This window comes from Poeciliopsis prolifica, unplaced genomic scaffold, assembly GCF_027474105.1.
Source record: "Poeciliopsis prolifica strain line A6 unplaced genomic scaffold, Auburn_PproV2 SCAFFOLD008, whole genome shotgun sequence".
In the NCBI taxonomy this organism is placed as follows: domain Eukaryota; kingdom Metazoa; phylum Chordata; class Actinopteri; order Cyprinodontiformes; family Poeciliidae; genus Poeciliopsis; species Poeciliopsis prolifica.
Genome location: NW_026562383.1, coordinates 11,670,517 through 11,683,373, shown reverse-complemented (window position 1 = coordinate 11,683,373; position 12,857 = coordinate 11,670,517). Strand labels below are relative to the sequence as shown.

At 34.6% G+C, this 12,857-nt stretch overlaps 1 protein-coding gene across 4 annotated transcripts in view; it reads left to right on the top strand.

Annotated features, from left to right (window-relative positions):
- The window catches only part of tnr (tenascin R (restrictin, janusin)), a 161,706-nt gene extending 150,202 nt beyond the window's left edge, over nt 1-11,504 (top strand). For all 4 annotated transcript variants that reach the window (XM_055032646.1, XM_055032647.1, XM_055032648.1 and 1 more), the window contains 3 exons: nt 3,700-3,861; nt 4,131-4,294; nt 7,288-11,504. In XM_055032646.1, the coding sequence (XP_054888621.1) occupies nt 3,700-3,861; nt 4,131-4,294; nt 7,288-7,407 (446 nt within the window). In that variant the 3' untranslated portion in view covers nt 7,408-11,504. The remainder of the gene's footprint in view (nt 1-3,699; nt 3,862-4,130; nt 4,295-7,287) is intronic.
- The last annotated feature ends 1,353 nt before the right edge of the window (nt 11,505-12,857 follow it).

The following is a 12,857-nucleotide window of genomic DNA, read 5'->3' as shown; positions in this document are numbered from 1 at the left end:
TCACAGATATGTCTTTGCTTTTTCGACAAGACCACCTGAGGGGCATTACGCTGAAGCATACTAACACGGTTTTACTTTATGTTTAATGGTTGTGCCTCCAGATTACAATCCAAAGAGCCCTGAAAAAATATATCTAGTTCAGTGAGTACAAAATTTCCTGCTACAGTGGAGTCACTCATACTGAGTCCTTTCACCTCCTCTGAACATGCACCACAAAAAGCTGTCTTTTTGTCTCCTTTCTTTATTTTTTGTTGCCTTCCAGGCTGCACTCTATGCCTTTACTGTTCTTTTTTTATATATTTGGTCTCTAATTGTGTCCTTCCAGTGCATACAAGCTGCTTAATGTAACCTCTGGGTGTGGAGGATCAAGAATTTTTCTGTAATGCCAGACGTTGGTCAACATCCCAGCTTGGAGCTCAGCAGACTCTGTGTTTGGCACATAATATTCAGAAAGAAAACATAAAATAGTCATGTTAGCCTAATGATCTGCTAGTTAAAATAGTTGAGCCTTGGAAACCTTGATGTATCTTGACGGCAGTAACCGATCCATGCTTACTGGGAAAAATGACACAGGGTGAAGTTTCTCAACTTTTAGGACTGATTGGTTAACAATAGACTTGACATTATTTGGACTAAATCTTATAGATAAAAGCATTATCATTGCTGAATTTTTATCTCAATGACATAACCCATGCTTGAATGAACCACACAAACAAAATACCAAGGAATTCTGCTCTCATAAGAGCCACCAGATTTTCTGGTATTACGTAAATACATTTCATTAGATTGGGACCACCTGACTGCTAGTTACACTATAATCATATGGGATTAAACAGATTTAATTTTTCCACTGAATGCTTCTAGAATGCATTTGTTTCTAGTTTATGATCTTAATAATGTCTAATAATGTTTCAGCCTCTCTTCTTAACAATGCCTTGGTGTGAAACGTGTCTCAGATTTGTTACTTGAGTTAAAAAAAAAACTTGTCACTTTAAGGTTTATAAAGCCATATTCAAATCATATTTGCCAAAGATTAAACTTGTGAATGTTTATTTTTACATTGAAAACGCCAAAACTTCATGCCAATGCAATTGAGTATGGTAACATTACTGAGGAAGCAACTCTAAAACCCTCCATGCTGGTCACCCCGCACCTTGCCAAAAAATGACTCAAAAATAATAAAACTGAAACAGAACCGCCAAATTAGAGAAGGCAATATGTTATTGAATTACAGAAGGGTGTCTCAGAAAAAAGAAAATCCTGTGATAATTCACATTTACAAATTGTCTTTAATGAAATATTAACTCAGTGAAGCCAAGTTGTTATGAGCACAATGTGCCAAATGAAATGATCCAAGACAAATATAGTGTTATATATAGAGTACAGAACAAACGTTTGGACACAACCTTCTCATTCAATGGGTTTCCTTTATTGTCATGACTATTTATAAGCCCAGAAAGCCCACTTATTAACCTGACAGGGCACACCTGTGAAGTGAAAACCATTTCTACCTCTTGAAGCTCATCAAGAGAATGCAGAGTGTGTGCAAAGCAGCAATCACAGCAAAAGATTGCTACTTTGAAGAAACTATAATATAACGCGTATTTTCAGTTGTTTTACACTTTTTTGTTTAGTACATATTTGCACATGTGTTAATTCATAGTTTGATGCCTTCAGTGTGAATCTACAATGTCAATAGTGATGAAAATAAAGGAAACTCATTGAATGAAAAGGTATGGCCAAATTTTTGGTCTGTATGTATGTACAATGACATAGATGGTTAGTTAAATTAGGTATTTAACTTTTAAAGCATATTAAATATTGTATTCCATTTTTTCTTTCATTATTTACTATTTAAGAAGTGGCCTCAGAACTTTTTATTGTTATGAATGTATATCTAGTGACATTTTGCCCATGGTCAGTGTAGTTCCACTGTGTGCAGGCGTCAATAAATTAGATCACAGTTATAGCCTTGGGGAGTCATTGCGGCAAACATTCAGCTAATCACCACCTCTGCACTCAGAGTAGCAATTTACTGCACAATAGGAACCATAAACACAGATATTAAATCCACTCAAACTGAAAAAGACGAGCCACTCGACTGGCCAGCGGTAAAGAGTTTGATAATTATCTGCTGTAGTTTGAGGACGATCATTTTTAACCGTGCTCTTTATTTGCACCATGCTCGCTGACCTCTGCAGAACGCAGTTTTAGTTTGATGATGTAATAAAAGAGACATTCGGGTGACTGGGAGCAATCTGTAATCATTATCCCATCCTTTTGCCTTTTAATTCCCCCCTTATTGTTTCTACGTAAGTGTGGGAGTGAGGCCGGTAATAAAATGGAAGATAATAGCACAAGGGCTCAATCGTGTGTCAAATGCCTTTTTGGTCACTCCACTTAATAATGAAGCAGTAAAAAAAAGTATAAATGATGGGTGGTGCATTCATTGCTGATAACACACCTATGTTATACAATAGAAATTACAAGTGACTCACTGTTAAGCTCAGTTTTATTACCACAATTGCTTTATTCCTGTCGCCCTAAGTGCCCCGGGGTTGTAACATCGATTGTATCGCTCTTCCATTGACATACTGTATTAGAGCAGGCTTAGTTTTCCTGCTGCACTACTTCTTATCAGTAAAGGCTAGTGATTTAATTCCTGTCAAATCTTTTCTCAGGTTGGTTCATCTAAAGTGCACATGTGATGCATCTGCTAGAGGTTAAGCAGAGAGGGACGCTCTTTTCCAAATGGGCGCTTGTTGTAATCTGATAGCGAAGGCAACTCCAATCGCTCAGGTTGGTGTGGGGCCTTATCGCATGTTGGGGTTCAAACAAGCTTTGTATCTGCTGCCTCTGAGATAGCAAGCAAAGACACAGATCTCAGTGAGTTGCAAGATGTGGTATTTGGAGGAGGGCAGGTGGTGACAGCGTCCACCACTCTACAGTGTCAATCATACGCAGCAGCTGACAAAGACGGTTGACAGATGCACTTATCGGGATACAACCTATCACCCTCATAAATTGGTGCCGAAAAGACCGACATGGAGCTGCATCTTAGAGCATAAAGTTTGTGAATGTTTTGACTGTTTACAGTGAGAAAAGCTCTCAACTTTAAGCTGCCTGTGGTCTCTCTACATTGCTGGAATTTGCACATTTGTTGGATAATAATTTAAATATTTTACATACAAGAAATCGCTCCTTATCTTTCTTTTATTTACATTTATTTTCATTGGATAGATTGAATTTAATTTTAACAAATATTACAATTGATGATGAGGCATTTCAAACCATTGTAATATGATGGAGTATTAAGGCCAGGATCAGAAGTAATTTATTATGAAGAGAATGTCTTCATAATATTACCAGAATAAAGATGCATCTCTCTCTCTCTCTCTCTCTCTCTCTCTCTCTCTCTCTCTCTCTCTCTTTCATTCTATATATATATATATATATATATATATATATATATATATATATATATATATATATAATTATTTTGACTTTTTTGCAGACTCTTGAATCACCTTTGCTTCTCAGTGATCTTAATGCTATGTTTACCACTGTTGGTTTTTCATCCTTCTCTACAGCTGTTCCTCCCACATAGGCCTTGTGAACAATTAATTTCTTGAATCTTTTCGTGAAAATTACTCTCCTACATTTACTTAATATTTTAAACAATAACTTGTTTCTCTACAGGTCTTGATAACATCCAGAAGATTGCTTCTCAGGGACGCTATGAGCTGAGAATTGACATGAGGGATGGACAGGAATCAGTTTATGCCAATTATGACAAATTTTCCATTGGAGATGCAAGAAACCTCTACAAGCTCAGGATAGGAGAATATAATGGCACTGCTGGTAAGTGGTTTGGCTGTAAAGAACATTTTCAGCATGTAGCTCTTCAAAACACATAGCTGACCCTTGATTTTATTTAAAATTGACAGTTATCTAATGTATGTTTTTTTTTGTTTTTCCTGGGTGAAAAGTATTTGTTATCCAGAGTACTTCACAAAGACTTCTTTCTGCTTCACTTCTTATGCTACTTTACTGAATCATGTTACTGTTAATTGTTGTCGTTCATCCCAATGATATTAAATGTTCTCTGTCCCACTCTTCTCTGATCACAGGTGACTCGTTCAGCTACCACCAGGGCCGTCCATTCTCAACTAAAGACAGAGACAATGACATCGCTGTCACTAACTGTGCCTTGTCCTACAAAGGAGCCTGGTGGTACAAGAATTGCCACCGGGCCAACCTCAATGGAAAATACGGCGAATCCAGACACAGTCAGGTCTGTCCTTTAACTCAATACATTTCCTTCATTAAACATTCACAGTTCAAAATGTAACATAGATGTGTAACACTTTACTTTGAATCAGTTCCATTTTACAAGTTTGGTTCTTCTTAGAATTGGGCCTCTTTAATTTTGGATTAATGAGTTTAATCAATACTTATGTAATGTGGATTCAACTTTGTTTGAGGATTGAAGAGATGAGGATCTAAAAAAGCAAACTGTTGATAAGCTATAATCCCCAAAATGTTTGTGCTCTTGTCCATTAAATTAACAAAAACTTTCCTGTCCTTAGTTTCTAACATACAAACTTTGACCTAATCTTCTGTCTATGAATCACTTCAACCATCATAAAAACTATTTTCCAAGCATTGATACACCGTGCTGTTAGAGACAAACGTTTTTTTGCAGATTCCATTTCCTGCTTTTACCTTTGTGTCAACAATGTGATAGTATTAATCTGTTTTCCTATAAATCTTTAGGATTTTCTTTTTTTATTGTGACTTTGATTAAAGTTGTTTGGGGTTTTTTTTGTCTTTACTTGACTGCAAACTTGCATCATTTGGTTCCAGTTTTGTTGTCTCTATATCATTTCATAGCATTTTGTCAACAATGATCGTGCAGCAACTGTCCCTTGGTGGCTGTGACCGAGTGGGAAGAGTAGCCATCTGACATTTAGGGGGTATGAACTCAATTCCAACAATCCTGACTATCCTGCCCAGCATCACCATATGTCAGCGTGCTCCTGCGTATCGGTACATGTGGTGAATATAGTGGGGAATTGCTCTGTAGGGTTAGAAAAGCTTTGTCAAAGTTCCATTTATGTACTGCTAATGGTGTCAGAGCAATATACTACAACAAGTTTACATATTGCCAGAAGGGCCTTATATCAGTAAAAATACATAAGTTAACAGTCTATTGTCTTTCCATAATCAGAGTTTTTTTGGGTTTTTTTATTCTAGTTTCTCTAAATATCTGTAGTTTTCCTTGTCCATGTGGTGTGGTTGATTAGGTTTTATATTTGTTATTTTTGTGGCTATTTGAATCAATGGCCTATTAAACTAAATGTTCTCATTTGAAAAGGTTGACATTTTCAAAGTGTATTTTGGCATTTGCGAAAATCGACATGAAAGGAAGCCATTACAGCTCACTGATTAAAGGTTAAAACCTCTTGAATTGAAAGACTAATTATTAGCAAATTAAAACACTTGAAAGAGCATCCTGAGTGGTCTTGTGGAGCAGCTCAGAAACAACTGCTGCACAGATTTTCTTATTATGCTTTCCAAGGGAAAATATGATCGACAAAACACACTGTGAAGAGGGTTCAAATCTTCTGAATATTTATCAATGCTTCTAGCTATTTTGGAGGAGTATTTTTTGCAAATGAAGACAAAGTCATTTAAAATATTTTTGTTATGTATAATAAACTCAGGTACAGCCATATCAATCAAGCCTTGATGTTACTTCAACCCTTTTTTCAGCCTCGCGCAGAAACCTCTGTACAAGCCATCAATGTGTTTTTTCTGTCGGCATTTGTGCTTGTATGCGTGTATGTGTGTGTGCGTGTGCATGTGTGTGAAGTAAAAATCAGACTGAGTCACGAAGTCTTTAGAGAAGTCCTGTTTTTCCCTCTCTGCTTCTGCTTTTGTTCCTTTTGACATCTTGAAGTAAAAAAAAATGCAGGAGCAAATATAGAATGAAGATAGGCTTAAAATGAAAATCTTATAAAGGCTACAGACGAGAAGAAGCAGATGGACATGATTCACAAAAGGGCTAGAATAAAATTATTATTGGGATTAAAGTTAAGAGATTAACATTAGGGAAAATATTAGCATTTCACTGGCCACCACTTGTATTAGCCTTTTCCCTAAAATATATTTTTTATTTATTAGGTATGTTTAGTATACTGAAAGGAGAAAGTCAATGTAAGACAACATGCTAGTGACGCCCCACATGCTACTGAATGTTAGCACTTAGGCTAACATTAGCATTTTGACTAATTTTAGCTTGTGCACTAATTTTGATTGGAGTAAGTCCATGTTACTCAACATGCTTGTGACTCTCCATGTGCTATTGAGGACATCGTAGCGTACTTTAGCATCATTGCTAATTTTTAGCATCAGAACTCTGGTTTTCTCTGGGCACACTTTAGCAGGGCCCATTTATATTTCTTCAGAAATTTTTTAGTTAGACAAAAGTTATAATGCTGTTGCATATTTAAAATTACAGCTTTGGTGTGTATATCTGACATGCTATTGTAACTAAAATTAATGTTCCTCTGTACAAACTATAACATTTCCCTTTTGAGCCTAGATTTTAAAAGTTTTTTTTTTTTTCTTCAAAATAAAAGTTTCAGTACACAAATATTACAAACTCGAAAAGAGGAGGAGATTTTCATGGTAAATCCAGCTTAAAAGTTTTAATTTTCTGTGACATAAAACCAACACAGCACAATTTCATAATAGTTACAGGCTTAATCACATTGAAGCAGCCTGAAGTTATATTCCACAAATGTTTCTGCTAGAGAATAATAAATGCGATGAAGTAGCAAACAGACAGAGCCTAACTAAATGCAATGTATGTTAGCTGCTGAGCAGCATTTGTAATTAGCTTAATTAAGTTTCATTTTCATCTAGCTTCAGTGTATTTTTTATGACTGATTCATTTTTAACTAAACAATTCGGAAACTATGGTCTGGCTGGAAAAAAAGAGTAAATTTTAAGTAGGCAAATTGGCAAAATGTGCCCCACCAACTTAATACTTTACTGTTGTGAAGTAAAAACAAATACGTTTTTTAATTTGAAGTCATTTTTCTTAAATGTATTTATTGATCATCTTGATAAATTGTGCCCAAGCAGCAAGACTGCACCGTTGTGTTGAGAAAGCTCTTTATTATAAGCGTTGTACATTAGCCCTCTTAGTCTTTATTAGAGCATAAATTCAATTCATTCAGATTGAGGCAGTGTCTCTAAGTTTTACTTCCATTTTTGCAGGGTATTAACTGGTACCACTGGAAAGGCCACGAGTTTTCCATTCCCTTTGTGGAGATGAAGATGAGGCCCTTCAACTTTCGCAGTATCAGCAGTAAGAGGAGACGATCCACCGCAGAATAAACACACCACCGCCACCATGCCAAGAGTTGTGGATAAATGGAGTTTAGACGATACTGTGTTAAATCTCTGCTATCTGTGCGCCTCTCTGACCGCAAAGGCAGGCTGGAATTGAACTGTGCCACATCTCGTTAGTGAGGCCACAGAGACTGAATGAGTGAGCAATTAAACAAAGCTACTAATATTTCATTTAGAAAATTTCGTAAATTAATACTTTACCAACTTATTTTAACCTGGATACGGTCAGAAAATAGCAGAGAGGTTTAGACACCATATCCAAACTCTGTTGATCTTCCTGCCTGCCCAGCGTATGCTGTCTTTTCCTGCTGTATTTCTACTTAGAAAACAATGTATGTAATTTATTAAGTACTCAGAATGACAATGGTTGTAACTGCTGTAAAAAAAAAAAAAGAAAGGAAGGCAAACGAAGATATTGGGGTTTAACCTTAATATCTGAGTTTTCCTTCCTTGAGATGCTGAATTGTGCTCAGAAATGCTCTTAAGAGTAAAATACTGCGCTTTTTTTAGCCATTACAAAATGACACTGAAATCAATGATGTATGCCCTTAAAACTCTGTAATATATATATATAAATATATTTTTATAGCTAATATTGTGACTAAGTCCATCTCTAATTTGATGCCTTGGTTTATGGACCTCAATTAAGTTAACTCAAAAATAGCAACATACTGGACTGAGTCAGAAAAAAAAACATTACAGTAAAATTTAATATGGAAAATAATCATTAATCGAATAATTCACCAGCAACATATTCATTGCCTTGTAATTTATTTTATTCATGTGTAATGTAAATCACTTCAGATGAGTTACATAAAGCAGAGGGAGAATAATCGTCTTCTTTACACATTGTTGTATATTTGGTAGCCCCACTGAGAGCGAAAACACAGCTAAGCTTTTGCAATTCATTCTTTTAGGTGAACACATTTACATTTAATTGTTCATCAGCATTTTATACTCACTTAATTTCATTTCCAAGCAAATTAGTCAGAAAATGTTTTAACTTTGTTGCTGACATAGGGATTTCTTGCAGAAATTATGATGATAGATGCAATAGTTAACCAAAGGCCTTCGTAATAAAGATTTTTCACGATTGAAAATAAGCTGAGTTAGTTCTGTCACAAAGGCTGTCTTGATTCTGCCCCACATTTCAAGCCCTTTTGTAGTCATTGTGATTCCCCCAAATGTGAAGCAAAATTTTCTAAATGCTATTCAGAACAAAGTCAGTGTGGACATAGTGCAGATTTAAGTCTGGCTCCCCTCCTGCTGCTTGCTGAAATGAACTAAACAAAGAAAGCAGAACAGAAGAGTGAAGCCAAGTTTTCCTTGTACTCGCTTCACTGTTTAAGCTGCTTCGCGAAACAAAGAAATCCACTAACACTGCTGGGAATGTGTTCCTTTTAGTGGGGTTTGCGTAATCTACGGCTTGCCAACCAACCATGTGTTCACGGTGACACACAAGGCGTTCGGGGCCAGTTAGCCAACAGCAGTCTTTCTGGCTGAGTATAAGACAGACAAAAAAAACATGACTGGAAGAAAGAAACCGATGTCACAGTCGCTATAAACAATATTTTGTCTCGTTTATTAGGTAATCAAATACTTTGTTTCCTATTATTTTCCATATCTCCTTTACTCTTCTCAGTAAATCCTCTGATTGAAGTAAACCAGCCAATCAGACTGTATTTTTTTTCTAGAGATTGAAAATAGTAGCCCTCCCCTGTTCTACTACTACTATTACTACTACTACTACTAATATACTCATGTAGATATGAAGTTGAACTGTGTTTTACTTTCACTGACCCCATTTGATGGAAGCCAACAAAGAAAGCCCACTGGGGAATTCCTGCTAAAATCAGTGTATTTCTAACCACTGTTATGCTAAGGGATGAATGGAGCCTACTGCATGTTGACTGAAATGCTACCAAGAGCTTGAGAGTGAACAACAAACGTCTTTAGAATATATTTGTGCACATATTTATCATTTATTCCATCTTAAAGCTGCCCCTGAAATGATTTAAAAATAGATTTAAATTGCTTTTTTTTTTCCACTTTAAGCCTTTTAATCAACATGAAACCTTTTCCCGGGTTGATGATTGGTTTTTTTATTGTCAAAGAATTTCAGACTCTCTCATGCAATAAATTTTTCTTAGTTATTTATAGTGAAGTAGATTAATATGTGTGTGTGCTTATTTAATTACCTGCTTTGATAAATTTCTTTTCTTTGGGATTTGTATAAATGACTAATGGTCTGGAAGCTCTTCTTAAAGGAAACGGATTGTATTTTGTTTTCTGGCAATTTGTCTCATTGCAAGCTCCAAGGTGCTTGTAAATCAAACAAAAGCAGAACTGTCATTTTTATTTACGTCCACATGACGGAGAAAATAAATACTGAACACCAAATTTTTCTCATGCATATATTTATATTCAGGCTGTTGACATGAAATTCACACCAGATTCTTTTAACTATCCAAGTATTCCACAAATACAAAAAAAAAAAAAAGTTTTCTCTGTGTCTGAGGAAAAGAAAATTATCTGTTTATAGTGAAAATAACTCATAACTCATACTTTGATAAGTATTTCTATCCAAAAGTTTTAAAATGTTGAAGGTTCTTGTTTGCTTTTTTATGCTTTTTGATCTTCAGTTATGCCCTAGATTTTCAATTGGATTAAATTAAATTAAATTCTAGCAGCTTTATTTTCAATTTATGAAACCAGTTTGAAGTTGAAGTTTGTTGTTGTCTGACTAAAAAAATTCATCTTTTCCTTCCTCCGTTTTCTGTTAGATGAACTCAGTCAGTATGATATGCTGAAAGGCAGATACACACCATTATGTTCTTTACTCCATGTATCATTGGTGTTTTTAGGGTGGTGTTCAATGGCTCTTGGACAACTTTTCTGATTTTTTTTTTTTTTCATTCTGAGAAATGAGCATTTGGTTACTGTTGGGATATGGCAGCCCCAACGGTGCTCACTGAAACATTCATAAGTTTAGAAATACACCTATAGACAATCCAGTCGCTATGCTTTGCAACAATAAGGTTGCAGATGTATTGAGAGAGTTTAGTTTATTTTCCTCATAATGAAATGGTTGTTGTGCAACAGTTTTGTAATGTGTTTGTAGGTTATATGTAGTTCCAACCAAGCCAGGTGAAATTGTTTGACACTGAGAGGGCGCAAGAGTTCTTTGTAAATACTGACATGATTCCTTTTCTTTATGTTTGATATCTTCACCCTAAAGTCTGCTGTATTTACTCATAACTTAATTTATATAGATCATGTGATCAATGTCTTTAAAAGCATGGATTACTTGGGTAGTTACCAAATACTGTGAATTTCATGTTAATGTCTGATCATAAATATATTTGTTGAAGGGAAAAACACTGACATGCTAAATATTTATTTTATTCACTGTATATATAAAATGGTCAAATCTCAAATTTTGTTATATTCAAATACTGTTTGCATGGCACTAACTTTTTGGAGAACTCTGATAATATTTCTCTTCTACGCTCTTTTAGGAAATTTGATAAATTCTTCAAATCCATTTTCTCTTCAAGGTATGCCTCAAAATGCAATTAAAAAGAGCATCAAATATTGACTTGATTTAAAATAGGAATTAATAATGTTCTTTTTTTGCACCATGTAAAGTTTCATCTGTTTGATTTACTGTAATTTTTTTAAGCATCTTAATTCTTGGAAACCTAAAGACATTTACTGTTTAGTCATTTGTACAGAATAGCTATTTACTTAATTGTTCTTCATTTTCCACTTGCTGTGACATCAGTCACGCTCAGTCCTGTAAACTACTGAAGAAGAAATACCACAAGTTTACATGTTCAGTTTGCTTAATAAAAAAAACTGTAAATTGAAATCATCTGAACAATGCTGGCATGGACATGTAAATGTTGATAAAATGTGATTTTGACTGTTTGAAAGCTTAGGTAAACTTAAACTAAGAATTTGTTGTTGGATAACCTTGAATATTACTGTCAAATTTAGCTCTAGTTTGACATAAACATGTACTATAAAGTTCCTTTTTTAAAACATTTTCTACATATTAATAAAATATTCAAATACTCTCATTTGATGACTGTTTTTCCTTTGCTTTATGGCTGTTAACCATGTTTTTGTTTTTGGCAAGAGTGCAGAGGATGACTTGGGATAATTTTAACATCCATGTCCTTATGTACATGCATGTACATAAGTTATACTTGACTTGAGTAAACTCATATCTAAAGTGTCAGATGCGGGTCTCACAACCATTCTTCATTTCATATAATCCGGGGTAAAAATAAATAAATGTGTGGTCCTACAAAACAAAAGCACTTCCTGTTGAATTCAAATTTTCAACATTATCTTTTTTAATCTATTTCTACAATTATTTTTCTTTGAAAATAATTGTATATTTTCATTTATTGTAGAGCTTCACTGTGTTAGAAAATTATGCAATGATAATATATATTGTAAAGATGGTATAATTTGGCTTAGTCCCCTCACTCCTTTCTCATGTTAGTGAAATTCTCCCAATAATATTTTTCATCTTCCTTTTCTTTGTCATGTCATCTGTGTCAAAAGTGCAGGTCTATGCAAAAGACTGAATATGTTATTGACATAGTAATGGTAATTCCTGACACAATGTAATACTGAATACACAATGCATTCCAAATAGCCTGTTGCAAAATTAGTAATGTGTCCCACTAATATCATGATTATGGTACATTCTGCAGCTGAAAAAAGTGTATTTTACTTGCTTAACTAAAGAAATTAGATTCATAGGAGCTGAATTAAAATAATTATTTTATTTTATGAGCTAAAGCATTGTAAAAAGTAAAATAGATGTGTATCTGAGGCGAGAATCATAATTTCTATCATTGCTGCCTTAACACATAACTAGGAGTTGGAATAAATGACAAATAAATGTCTTTGGTGCATGGAGAAATTGCTAAATGTGAAACAAGAAATAAAAGTAGTGAATTTCTTAAACTCTAATTTCAGTCCATTGAAATGCAAACACCTGCAGGTAAATAATAGTTAGGTGTCATGTAGCTCGCACACAGAAGCATAATACTTGTAAACAGTTTTCAATAGATTGTTTTTTTGTCTCAAAATCTTTTAGGGGTCATACAGGTTGTTAGAAATAAAAAAAAAATAATTAAATTCAAAGCATGCTCTATGCCAGTGAAAATACAAGGTTTCTGCAGCTAAATCATTTTGAAAAAATTTGCCGAATATGACGGAGAAGTATTAAATAAATCTAGCTTTAATTTTCTCTTTTTTTCTTCTGTGTCTCTAGGCTTTTTAAAGTCTGCTTTTTCAATCGCTGTAACAGAAGATTATTCATCATACAAATATTGAAAACCTTGTCAAGTGGGAGAATATTTTCTCAGGTTGGAAAATTATGCACATCTTTCAGTAAATACAAGCAATACACTGAG